Below are 12,945 nucleotides of genomic sequence, written 5' to 3'. Positions count from 1 at the left end.
GAAGCTTCAAAACGGGCAGTTAGTCTTCTGGATTCACTCCAAACTCCCTCGACACGTCTGCCATCCTGACCCCTCTTGCCTCAGCCAGAAGGCCCAAGAGCCCCTGTCCGACGTCACGGATCTCATTGTACCGATGCAGGAGACGGATGTGGGTTTGGACGGTTTGATGCATGGTCTCCGGCGCTCTGTTCCCATCTCTTCATTAGTGATCCGGTACGAATCAATCGTAGTACAATGTTCTTACTTGAGTTGAGCTTTTGTTTCCTCGAGCTGCGTTTCTAGAGAAGAGATTTGCTCTTGAAGAGAGGAGATTTTTGCCCGCTGTTTTTTTTTCAAATGGGTCAGGTATTGCCTTTGGTTTCACTCGTCTTCGGTAGTAGTATGGAGGATGCTGAACTTACGAGCTTTTCTTCCCGGGTGTTGCTATTATTGCTGGTCATCGTGATTGTCGATTGAGCGGTGTTTGTGTAGTCTGGCTTGGTTCACAGAGATTCTCGGATGAAGATGCAACAGTTATCCATTTCTGACCAGATCCCTGATTCGGCAAGCGCTGTTCTTGCTTGCAGAAGGAAAGGTCCTCCGTACAACTAGGGCAGAACGTCATTCGCTGGCAATCTTTAGAGGTACTTTTGAATCTAACAACTTTACGCTCCTCCTGAATGATGTCCAGGAAGGTGAGTGAGCTCTGCATGAAGCTCTTATCGATGGTGGAGACGTGGAAACCTGAATGCGTACGAGTACTCGTATACTTAACCTATATAAGAACTTACAATCTGTTTCCAAATTTGAACCGAAACCTCAACTGCGTTACGGTACGGAGGACGTAAGTAAGTAACTCTAGACGTAAGTTACTTGTATGCGATTTCACGACTAAACCGAATTAGATAAGTACTAGATACTTGATGACTAAACTCTCCGACTCGGCGACTCCGAGGAGCCGGCCTCAATTCCATGATTTGAGAACCCAATTCTGTACGACTGAGACTCCTGCTGCCTGCGATAAAATCTCCATAAACCTAATCCTAATTCCGCTCCGTCACCTCTACGACGGGCTTCTAGTATGAGCTCGAACGCATAACCCGTCGACGATCCTTTCCGTTCGGCCCCTAAAACTCGATCATGACCCTGCGGTTCCTGTGGCTGGTCGTGGCCTGCTGGGCCACCCGCGTCGCAGCCCATGGAGGCCATGAAAATGTCCCGGAGGACAAGGGCATTTCCGATGATCCGATTGTCAGTTTTCGTCCCTGGATCTGTGCGAAGGGGACCCGGCGTGCTGATCGTTGCTAGGACGCGACTCTGTGGACGCATATGATTCTGATGGGCTTTGCGTTTGGGATCATCTTTCCGCTCGGAATGGTTTTGGGGGTATGATATGCGCAGTGCATTGGTCGTGAGAGGGGGGTGGGAAGGTCGGCTGATTGTGGCCTAGATAACTCGATCTCGCTGGCATGTCCCCGTGCAAGTTCTCGGCACCGTCGTTGCCGTGCTCGCGTACTTTCTCGGCCATGCGCACAAGGGGCGACAATTCGCCAAGAACATCCACGCGATGTTTGCCAACTCGCTAATGCTTATGATGATCGTGCAAGTCGGGCTGGGCGTGTATCTGAAGCTGCATCTGGAGAGGGGCATCCACGGGCGGCTGCGGCGGTATTTCGTCCTGGCGCATGGCGTCCTCGGGAAGGCGATGCCCGTGGTGAGCTGGGCGCAGATGCTCTTTGGCGGCATCACGGCGCAAGGGTTCTGCCGGGGTGATCACCTGGGGCAATGTCTTGCGCATTTCATCATGGGCAGCGCGTTTATCGCGTACGGTATCTTGCTCACCATTCTCTTGCTGGTGGGCCAGTACTGGCTGCGGCGCACCGGCCGGAGCCAGGAATTTTTTGATTCGGCCGTCATCGCGGCCTGGGGCTGTGTCAACACCTTCACGGAGCACCGCTGGGGCCAACCCTGGGTGCACAACGATCTGCAGCACACGACCATGGGCATTGTCTGGTGGTGCGCAGGCCTGCTGGGCATGTGGCTGAGTCGGAAGCGCAACGGCGAGCCGAAGCGCAACTTGATCCCCGCGCTGGTGATTTTCCTGACGGGCTGGGGAATGTCAGGACACCCGCAGCACCTGCCGCTCAGTGAAAAGGTGCACACCGTGTTTGGGTACACGCTGATGGCTGCGGGGTTGGTGCGGATCATCGAGATTTCGTTTGTGCTGAAGGATCGCAACACGATGAGTATCAATGGATCGGATCCGCATAGTTTCCAATATCTGACACCATTTGTAAGCGCGCCCTCACTTTCCCCTTGGTTTAATGGTCGACTGGAACCTGACAGGTTTAGCTCCTCTTCGCCTCGGGATTTCTTTTCATGGGCGCGACGGAGGAGCAGATCCAGCTTCTCAGCGACGCCAACATCACACATGTCTCCTACGTACTCATCCTGTACAGTATTGCTTTTATTCTCTTTCTCTGTACGTCCCTTCCCCTAAAACCACGTCAATTCGTGGGCAGCTTCTGATGATCTTCTACCAGTTGTCAACATCCTCCTGCACATCTACGCCGTGCACGCCTTCCCCGAGTCAACCCAGAAAACACCACACCGCCGGATCGACTCTGTGGACAGCATTGATGGATCCTCGGCGACATACGCGCCGCCGCCGCCCCGGCGCCGGGCCGAGGCGGAGCATATCCACGACGCCGAGGCGTTTGAGCTTCAGGGATTGATCACCGATGAAGAGGACGAGGGCGATGACGTTGTCGGACGCGAGGGTAAGACCAAGGACCGCCGTCCCGGGGCCCGCCGAGAAGATATCGGTGAGGGAAGCAGTAGCGGCAGTACCGATGAAACGCTGCTGGTGAACAAGACGGAGGGGTGACACGCCGCATGAACATGAAAAAAAAAAAAAAAAAAAAAAAAAAAAGGAAAAATAATGTACTGTATAGATGAACCGAACATGGGAGCGTCATTAGAACTATCCCTCTAATAATCTATCCTCCCAATCTTTTTTGTCGTTTCCTTTGCCGTTAAAAACCCACAAGACTCTCGTTAAATCTAATAGAAACTCTCCACAATGCTGTCCTTATTAAACCCAGCGGCAGTTCCCGGCGCCTTGTCCGCCATATCACCCAGTCGGAACACCGACTCGACAACGCTGAGCTCCGTGGCGGTAGTATCGAGACCCGTGACGGCGAGCCAGTCGTTGACAACCATCCCGGCGCCGACGACGGGGCTACCGCGGTTGACGCTGCCCGCGACCAAAGGTACCTGCAGCAGCGAGGACAGCTCGTCCTGGTCACGGATCGAGGTCTTTGGGTGCACGATGCCGCCTTGGTTGCTGAGTGCCATGTAGCTACCCGTCAGGACGTTGTCGGCGATGGTGTGTCGGAAGACTTCGACGCCGAGGACGTCGGCAATACTGAATTAACCCCGTTAGCTTTTTTTTTTTCATCTTTGTTTTATGTCTAGAAAAAATGTTGGGGATGGGTACATCTCTTCAGTCTCCCGTTCTAAATCCGGATGGATCAGCGCAACGTGATCATTACAACAAATCACGTTTCCCAACGCTGATAGTCGTTCTTCTATTCGTTGGATCTTGACCTCATCGGGAAGTGAGTTGCGAAGGTGATGCAGTTCTTGGTCGGTTGTTGTCGTGGGGACGAGAAGGCCTCTTCGATTCCTATCCCTCGCTGTTAGCAATTCGACATATTCCACAGGGCTGGGCGAAAAGGAAAAGAAAAAAAAAAGGGAAAATGAAAAGCTTACCCTGCCGTTAATCGTCCCACGATCCTGGTCCCGTTGATCGTCGCATGAACGATGGGGATGACATCCTGCAGTTCGGCCTCGAAGACGCTGCGACCGCCTCGTCAGCAAGGGACACTCTCTTTCAATTGCTTAATGTAAAAAAAAAAAAAAAAATAAAAATAAAAATAAAAAGAATTGATTGAAATTCCGCACCTGTAAAAGTTCTCCGACCCCCCAAGCGCCACCAGCGCATACGAATTCGTCAATGTCGCAAACACTCCAACTCTATGATTCTGCTTCTCAGCTCCCGCCCTCCCCCGGGTTCGTATTTGTCACTCATATTTTTTTTGTACATACTCATTGGAATTCTCGAATTGGGCTCGGACAGCCATGTTGACTGTGTGCGCGAAGCGTGTGAGATTGACCTCGAGAAGAGAAAAAAAAATAAAAATTCAAATGACGTCTTGTTCACAGTTCTTCAGTTGAGTGAGGGGCACACCTCTCTCTCTCTCTCTTTCGTCTGCAGGTCCTATCTCGTCTCGGTCTTCTGATCGATCAAAAAACAACCCGTCAATGTAGGATTGGACCGGCCCCGATTCGTAAACTTCGTTGGATTCCTTTCCGCTAATTTGGCTCTTCGGAGAGCTCTCGATTGATCGCGTTGAAAATCCTGGGCCCTTGTCATCAGTTATTTAAACAGGCTCCCATCGATCAGCTTGGAAACTGGAAGAGTTTCCTCCGCTAAGCTCCTTTTGGTTTAGCGTGATCTAAGTCATTTCGACTCATCTTACATCATCACAACCGTCCATTCAGACGTCGAAGGTTGGTTTGCCATCATCATCTATCAAAAGTGATCGATAAGCCAGTGCTGTGGCAAGAGCTTCGAATTCCTAACCAAATCGCAAATTAGATTCCGCTAAGGTATTATGATGATATCTATTGTACAACGCCGACACTTTGATGCGTAGTTGTAAGCCCAGAATGCCCCAGCTCCTCCATCGAATCCAACGCCTCCGGTGTCTGTGATGATGAGTTCTCCGGCGTCGGTGTCATGGACCTCCGCCGTTTGATCGGTGACCTTCCCGGGTTCCCGGCCTCGGTTTCCTCGGGCGTGTCTCGTTTTCGTTTGGCAGAGTCGTCCTGCTCCGCTGATTTGTTGTTGCCGTCGTGATCCTCTTCTGCGCTGCTCGCGTCGGAACCCGCCGCATCGCCAGCAGCACTCGGCGACGGCTCTCTTTCCCGGTCCTGCTTGTCACCATTATGGTTCGTCTCCGGTTTGTGCTGACCCGGTTGATCCTCGTCGCCCTCGTCATGCCTCTTCTCTTCTCGACTGGAATCTTTGGTCTTGTCGAGATCGGCCTTCCGCTTCTGCGCTTTCTTCTCCTCGTACAGCCTGTGCTTGACCACCGCTTTCTCAAAGTACTCCCGGCAGTACTTCTTTACCTTATGCTGTTGTTTTTCATCGATACGGTGGATATCCTCCACGCGATTGTGCTTGAAGTCGGACTCGACCAATTTCTTGGCCACCTGATTTCAATCAGCTTGATTTACACTGTAGAATGACCGATCAGGAAGACTAACCTCCTTCGCATATCTTTTGAGGTCCTCCTTCGGGAGCTTTTTTTTAAACCGGTCCACGACATACTTGATATGGGGCGCCAGCTACGCCGATCAATAGAACCGTCCTTAGCCTCAATGACAGCTGTAATGAGAGACACCCACCGTATTTTCGTAGATCTTTTTTTGCTTCTCCTCCGGATACGCTCGCCAGGCCTCCTGGCCCTCTTTGGGTTCCTGCTTGGATGGCTGCGGTGTGCCCGGCGTCGTGGTTGTATCCCGCGGAGTCTTCTCCTCCTTGGACTCCAATATCCCGTTGATGATTTCCTGGAAATGCTTTCGCTGCACCGAGGTGAGCGACGGCATCTGCGACGCAGGGATAGTGGGTCGATCACGCTGGGAATGACCAGCATCCGTGCAGTACAGCACACTGCCGTCGGGTTGAATCCTTTCGTACCAGCCCTGGGGTAGGGGTGGCCCCCGTGGCGGTCGAGGACGGTGGTGATGATGATGGTGGTTCCGTCCGCTCGGGGGGTTGCTGCGGAAGCTAGCTGGCGCGGGAGGTGGCGACACTGATCTGGACCGGGATCTTGACCTCGATCTCGATCGGGACTCGGGCTTGGCTATTGTCTCTCGCCGTTCGAACTGGCTGACCACCGGAGCCGACGAGGAGTTCGGATCTCGCTTCATTCGCGGTATCCGATACCCAACTTCGAGTTTGGACCAGACTTCCAAAAGACTGGAGGCCCGCGCCTCCACCCGTGCGTCTCCGTTGGTGGTTAGCGGTTGAATGGTCGCCTCGATCTTGGCGTCCATGATTTTATTCCGAGTTAGCGCCGGAAGCTTGGACAGAATGTCGAGGATCTGAAGCACGACATTCACATCCTCCTTCCACATGCCCAGCTGGGAGTTCAGAATCTTATACCCATGCATCTTCACAACCCGGTTGAGGACCCGCTCGTCCTCGCACCGTTGAATTCGACCCAGCAGTTTGACGGCAATCCACTTCTCCGTGCACTGCATCAACGCGGCCATGACCTTGGTGACGCCGTTCTCATCCAGCGACTTGGGCTGCACGCTGTCCACATACTCCTCGTCCGGCTCCTCCGTCTTCTTCTTGCGAGGACGCTTGGGAACGGCAAGGTCCCAGTCATCAACGTCCTCGATACCCAGAGCCTCGATCGTCGCGTTGGACAGTTTCGTGGCACGTTCGGTTTGGGTCTTGCCGCCGATGAAGCCCTGGCAATTGGGCTCGCCGCAATAGCAAGGCTGAGGATCCGCGCCGTACCGGTCGACGTTGTAGTTGAATGAGAGTTCCTCGCCCGCTTTGATGTGTCGCTCTGCAAAAATTCCCATCCGGAGCTTGTCGCCCACCACCCACTTGTCAACGTAGCAGTTGGGGTTGCAGGAATGATTGCAGAAGCGAGCAAGGTTGCCTTTCTTCGTTGCGTCTACAAACTCCCCCTTGTTCAGGGACATGAAATAAAAGTGCTTGATGCCTTCCTCGTCATACTGCCGCATTCGCCGTCGGAAGGCGGCTTCGTTGATGACTTCACCGACGTATTCGTAGATAAGCTGATGGGGCCGAATGTCGCACTCTGCACGCAGGCCATACCCTTTTTTCTCAGTTTTGATGACTGCTACTTTGGCGTACTCCTTTCGCTGGAAGCGCTGATTCTGGCAGTCCGGTCCGCAGCCGCAGTCACCAACGCATTCGATGCGGGTTGCACGATTGATACAGTCAGAATCTTCGCCGCAAGCATGATTTTTCCCGGCTTCCGCATCTGTTGCAACATTAGCAACTGCATGAGAATCGGGTCCAAGGAACTGCTTGAGCATTTGCGCCTCGATGAGTCCAATCAGATAATTGATGAAACTTACCCCACTCCTCGACGCAGTCGCAGTCCATGGAATGTTCTGTGTATCCGATGTACTTGTTGGAGTAGACACAGTCCTCGATGACTTCGAAGGTCTTGCATGCCTCCTCTGAACTGTCCGGGAGATGGTTGAACAGAGACGGAGGCCGCGACACCACCTTTCGCGATGCAGTACGAGAAAGTTTAGGCGGTTTTCCGGGTTCCAGCTTGACAGTGATTTCGCCTCCTATTTTTTGCTCAGTGCTGTCCTCTTCCGGTTCTGCCTTGACCGGCGGACAGGACGGGCTGCGAGACTTAAACTCGTCAGCCGGAGATGACGATGATGATGATGATGCATGATTTGCCGAGGTGTGATTATTGGCAAGGTGATTGTGTCCCGGTGAGCCAGGGGTGCTGTCTACGGATTCATCTTTGACGGCGCCTTGACGGGGAGAGCGGGAGCGTGTAGGACCATCGCGGCCCGCCATCGAACCCAGCGCACCATCTGCATCGCCATTTGAAGACATGGCGATGCCGACCGATGACACGGGTTCTAATTATCGAACCCGGGCAGGCGAGTAGAGAGAGATTGTGCAAGGAAGGGGGGGGGGGGGGGGTAAGAAGATGGGATTTTTCCAAGAAGGACGCGACTAAAGAATAGAGTTGGGAGGAGATTCTGGTTGGTTGTCAAATGCCAAGAATCCCGACCAAAGCCACGGACTTTGCAGAGCCTGCACCACCCAGATCAACAACAACTGAAATGGCTCCAACGGGCACCCTGGAGGCGGGAGATTTGGGACTGCGACGGAGGAGCCTCACCCGCCGTTGATGCGTTGCTCTCTACGACCGGCCACAGTTGGGAAAAAGGGGTCGGGGTGTACGAAGGAGGACCGGGGCCGGCGTTGAGTTGAGGGCAACAGGAATGGCGGCGGTGGTGAATGCGCAATCAATGATGATGATGGTCGATTGTCATGTGAATCCCAGTTTCTCCCAGCTCTTCTCTCAGTCGGGGTCATTTGCTGGCCATGACCTGGAGGTTGGACAACAATCTCTGCGCTTTCGTCGGTGGAAGCTGGGACACGGGAATTTCCTTCCCCCGATAAGCGAGATCCCGCTGAGAAGCCGTCTCGAGTCCTGCGCAAGCGCGAATCACGCTGTGATGATTGACAAGGACAGCGCCATGCGATTGGTTTTGCCGCTTTCTCGCGTCTTCAATGTTCGCAGGCTTTTCTCTTTCCGTTGCGCTTTCCGTTCCTCTAGTTCGACCCAGACAAAGGTCTTTTTAGGCGATACCTAGGTAGTATTGTAAAATGCAGTCGCGAAGGCAAGTAGAAGAGATCTAGGCAGGAGAAAGGGGAAATTTCACAATTCAGCCTACAGAGAGAAGAGAGAGAAAGGACAGCGCGTGGTCAGCAAGGAACGCCAGCCGAGCCAAGCCTGGCCCTGTCCAGTCACCATGTGAGCCACAACTCATCGACCAGAAAATTACAATCTTGCATCAACGACGACTCGAAACGATCATTCCTTTACCCCGGCGTTTGAACTTCAGATTGGCATTTGAAATCAGATGTCCCTCAGCGAGAGTAGCAAGCTTGATCACCGATTGGAGATGTGAATGCGGTCCGCAAAGTCACACTTTATCTAAATGGTAGGTATCCTTGGGTCCCGGCGAAGGTGAGAGAGCCCAACACTGCGATCTTGTCCCAGGGAGAAGAGCCCTGTCGCTCTGCGCGAGTCTCTCTGGGCATTTGTTTGGGAGGGAGACCCTGTTTAATGTTTCTGGTTGCGGAAGTCAACGTGGCGGCGGGCACCGAATTAGCATACTAAGGTAGATCTTTTGTGCCTAATGACAGAATGGCGGTGTGGGATTAGAGAATAAAACCCTTAGGAACCGCACAAAGTCCTTCGTATCCGTCGAATATAGAGACTTTTCCGGCAGAGAGAATGTTTTTTTTTTCGTCGTTCTCGTTGTTGCTCATCGTCATGGCATCGATTATGATCAACCATAGCATCCAGTCCGCGTGCCGATCAGGTCAATAATGGACGATCCGGATCGCCTTGGCAGCATCACACACTTATTCCCATGTCAGACATGAAGAAAGTACTCGAAGACGGAGTACCGTGGTCCGTGAACCGGCCATCTGTCTGCCGCGATCCTGACCTGAGGGGAACAATGGATGAAGCTGGCATTGGACCATGGTGATCCGAAGGGGATAACTGCAGTTCGGGCCGCTTAACGGGCGGGCTCCAATCTCCGTGGCTTTCAGAGCTGAATGACAACTGAAGTATCGCGGGTTTCGCCGCCATCATCTATCCCCCAAAATACAGTAAATGATTCTGCCCTCTATTCGCTATCAAACCCTGCTGACTGCACCTCGCAGACGATCATCCGCTGCATGGCGGGCAGTAGGCAAATGCAATTTTATTATCCAAAGCTGCTCATGGGCTGCTGGATCGCCTGCACATCCACCCTTGGAACCGTGTTTGGACCGTGCTGCCAATGTGCATAGAGTGCGGGCCATCTCCAACATTAGAAACTGTCATGTCACTTTTCGAGGAGAAGTCGGGAAGTAGCCCGATTGACGGCCCGTGTGGAGATGGTCGTGTTTGGTACAGTCCAGCTGAGAGCCTGAGCCGGTCTGCAGCGCACATAAGCCGCAGATTGCCATGCATCCCTCGGAAGACGTGGTCCAATGGAGCTATGGGATTCATGCTTGGAGAGAACCTTCTTTTCCCCGGTCACGGGTCGCGTGTGGATAGAGGCAGCCTGTTTTACGATGGAGAGCAATCTTGGCGGCAGCGGCCCTAGGCACAGCGTACATAACGAGGGCATCGTTTCAAAACCGATGGGTTTGGAGAGGAATCTTGATCTGATCTTTGGCTTGATCAAACGATGAATGGCTCCGTCGACCGGTGGGCGGGCAATTCGCCACAGTATCCCGACCGTCTGAGCTTCCTCGGATCCTTTGATTTGCGGACAGATCATGTACGGAGGAGTATCTGATGGCCCTTCCTGGATACCATTACGAGCGCAGGCACTCTTTATCACTTTGCACATGCAGGCGACGCGTTCAGTTCTTCCACCCCTCCTTTCCACAGTCCATTCCCCATTCCTTTCCCCAGCCAGGTTTGTTTGTAGTTTGGACATCTTGGAGTCGGCCGGTCCTTGCCGGTCGATGCGGACGAACTGATACGGATGGGATTGTCGCATGGCCTTTACCTGGACAATGGACATATGTTGATGATGATGATACCCTGTGGCACAGATAATTCCGCGTGAGGACTGAAATGATGGACAATGCTACCAATACAACAAATAACTACATGCCTTACCTACCTAGCCGTGGATGTACTTACCTAAATGCCATTGCTGCATCGGCGCATGCACAATTTTCGACATCTCTCATCCAACCATTCTCGAAGCACAAGCTAAAAACGGTCCAACTCCCCCACCAGGATTATTTTCTAGCTCATGAATGGGTCTTTATTGACGGTGACCTGGACGGTCACACTGGTACGACCATTCCGTCAATGCACGGCATCATCCAGCCTGGTCTTAGGAGACAACCAGCAACCTGTCTGTGTGTGTGTGTGTGTCATGGCCACGGTCGGGACTTTCTGTCCCGGTTTTCCCACGCACCCGCTGCGAGGCACCCGCTGTACATGTACTACTATGCAGATAAGATAATGCAGGAGGGAATCCGTACGACAGACAGCGTGTGGCGTTGGAATCCTCAGCGCAGAGGGTGCAGCTCTTCGCACCGTCACGCCTTTCGAATTTTGTGGCCTGCATGGATCACGGCCGCTACTACGACTAATCATGCGCCCCCCCTTCCAAACACTAGAAAACGCCATCTTCCGCGCGGTCACTCGACCTTGACGGCCCATCCCCACCAGGACCTGGCAACCTGGATGTCCAAGTCGATCATAAGCAAATCTCACTAGCTCTGGATCGAAGATCCTTTGGCCTGCCGCCCGTTGCGAGTTGCGCGCGGCGGGGAGCGGACAGGGAATATCAAACGCATCTTGCCGATTGGGCCGGCCGCGGAATCAAGGAAAAGGCGGCAAAAGCTTCAAATGCCTCTCTCCCCACGGAGCCATCAATTTCTGACGTGACCCGATTCGAAGCTTAATCCAGGGAGTTGCGGTTTCAGACGGGCTGGCCGGAAGAATAGAGGATCCCACTGTGCCCTGATTGATCGTCTCGCCGAGACGCCAAGGCCGCTGCCGCACAGGCAACAAAACATCCGCGTTGGCGCTCGTTGCAAGCTTGCTGCACCTAAAATGGCCTAGCCTTGCCGGCAAGGGCGCCGTTGGTTTGTCGAAATTTCCCCTAACATTCATCATTCTGGTGCTCATGCCCATGCGGAGCCTTCACGCGCTCGCTGTATGTGCACCGGGCCTGCATTGTACATACCAGAGTCAACCCGGTCGCCCAGAATGTCGTGACGGTACCTTGAGTATAGGTAGGGATCGTGCGAACTCGATCCCAGCGCTGCTTCGAATGACTTTTTGGCCGGAGATCGAGGCTATCGAGCCGGGCGGATTACCGTAGGCCGAGAGAGAGAGAGAGAGAGAGAGCGCCCGTGCTGCATTTGCTCTGCTCCAGAGCTCCACACTGGTGGGCGGACAATACAACCACTCAAGGGTTCGTGATCAATGAAACGGCCGCGTCTAATGAACGATTTCTGTGTTGTTTTTTTATGCTCTTTGGATCTGTTAGCCGTGATTCGCCATCGTACACAATTCCTTCTATTTTTACTCGGTGCTTCCTCCACCCCTCGACGAGCCACTGTACGTCGCTTTTGATTCCTGGCCCATTTTCTTTTTGTTGGCTCTTGGGGAAATCCATCTACCTACTAAAAGAGTCTCAGACCAAGTACTTACTCCGTACCCGAGTCAGGTACTGTAACCAGATTCAGTTGATTCTCGCTGGTTCCTGTCCACGCCCAGGCCGTTCTTGACGTCCCGCGGGTTCCCCTGTCTGTGTTCTCGCGGCGGTTGTTTCTATGGTGCCTTTGGCCCATGCTTGTCTCCTTGGTCTGTTGGCCGATAGGCTGATTTCTCCGTGACAGCCCCAGAGTGCCCTCGGCGCCCTAATCGAAGCTGCATTCCCTCCCTCCATACATATATATTATTCCACTAGAGTAATCGAGCTAGCTGATTAGCTTCTGCCCTTCTGCTCAGGTAGGTACCTGTCTTGTCCCGGCGCCATCCTAGTGTACATTGCCATTATTCTTCTCCACGGTTTCCTTTCTGCATCGCCTTTCTTCCTTTTCTTCCATTTCCCATTCTCGTCTTCGCCCCCGCTTCTTTCTTTCCTCTGGGGACATTCCTCCTTTCCACCCTCTCCCAGTTTCCCTTCCGTTCCCCCTTCCGCGGCGCGCTTTTTCCTCCGTTGATGCCTGAGTCGCTGGCCATCGTCTTCCGTTCCTGTGTCCTTCCCGCTTTGGTCATTCTAATCAATACTATAATACTATCCACCACCGGGAGCCAAGTCCAGGGCACAACCCTAATCCATGCATTGAACACCGGTCCATGGAGCCCAGAACTCATCGCTTGTTTGGATAGATTCCCGCGACGACGACTGCTTTACGTGCTGTAGAACGCCTGTGAGTCCGTGTGCTGTCTGTCTCCGCACGGAAAAAGAAAAAAAAAAGGGCTAGTTCGCCGTGCATGACCCGCCGTGTTCTCCATAGACTGTGTTGATGTCGTTCGTTTGTTTCCCCGTCTTTTCATGCATCCTCTCTTTGGTACGATTTCACGCCGCTGCTCGCTCTTCGTTGCTTGCTACTGCAGC

The 12,945-nt window shown here is 53.2% G+C and overlaps 4 protein-coding genes across 4 annotated transcripts; 1 reads left to right on the top strand and 3 right to left on the bottom strand.

The window, feature by feature from the left end:
- Positions 1-19: 19 nt before the first annotated feature.
- Positions 20-440, bottom strand: VTN31DRAFT_7281 (uncharacterized protein; the record flags this gene model as incomplete). The annotated part of the gene is made up of 3 exons (XM_069407985.1): positions 20-185; positions 245-321; positions 402-440. The coding sequence occupies 3 exons, from the start codon at positions 438-440 to the stop codon at positions 20-22; spliced, it is 282 nt and encodes a 93-aa protein (XP_069257779.1).
- A 679-nt stretch (positions 441-1,119) lies between these two features.
- VTN31DRAFT_7280 (uncharacterized protein) lies at positions 1,120-2,866 on the top strand (the record flags this gene model as incomplete). Its single annotated transcript, XM_069407984.1, has 5 exons — positions 1,120-1,230; positions 1,288-1,365; positions 1,430-2,272; positions 2,332-2,461; positions 2,523-2,866. 5 exons carry the CDS (start codon positions 1,120-1,122, stop codon positions 2,864-2,866), a joined length of 1,506 nt encoding a protein of 501 aa, XP_069257778.1.
- Positions 2,867-3,042: 176 nt separating this feature from the next.
- VTN31DRAFT_7279 (uncharacterized protein) lies at positions 3,043-4,124 on the bottom strand (the record flags this gene model as incomplete). The annotated part of the gene is made up of 5 exons (XM_069407982.1): positions 3,043-3,406; positions 3,479-3,667; positions 3,754-3,840; positions 3,946-4,017; positions 4,090-4,124. 5 exons carry the CDS (start codon positions 4,122-4,124, stop codon positions 3,043-3,045), a joined length of 747 nt encoding a protein of 248 aa, XP_069257777.1.
- A 544-nt stretch (positions 4,125-4,668) lies between these two features.
- VTN31DRAFT_7278 (uncharacterized protein) lies at positions 4,669-7,672 on the bottom strand (the record flags this gene model as incomplete). The annotated part of the gene is made up of 4 exons (XM_069407981.1): positions 4,669-5,259; positions 5,314-5,394; positions 5,455-7,073; positions 7,171-7,672. 4 exons carry the CDS (start codon positions 7,670-7,672, stop codon positions 4,669-4,671), a joined length of 2,793 nt encoding a protein of 930 aa, XP_069257776.1.
- Between the last annotated feature and the right edge of the window lie 5,273 nt (positions 7,673-12,945).

Source organism: Thermomyces dupontii (assembly GCF_041956625.1).
Source record: "Thermomyces dupontii strain NRRL 2155 unplaced genomic scaffold VTN31scaffold_9, whole genome shotgun sequence".
Taxonomy (NCBI): Eukaryota; Fungi; Ascomycota; class Eurotiomycetes; order Eurotiales; family Trichocomaceae; genus Thermomyces; species Thermomyces dupontii.
Note: the sequence above shows the minus strand (reverse complement) of the source record. Positions and strands in the feature narration are given on the sequence as shown.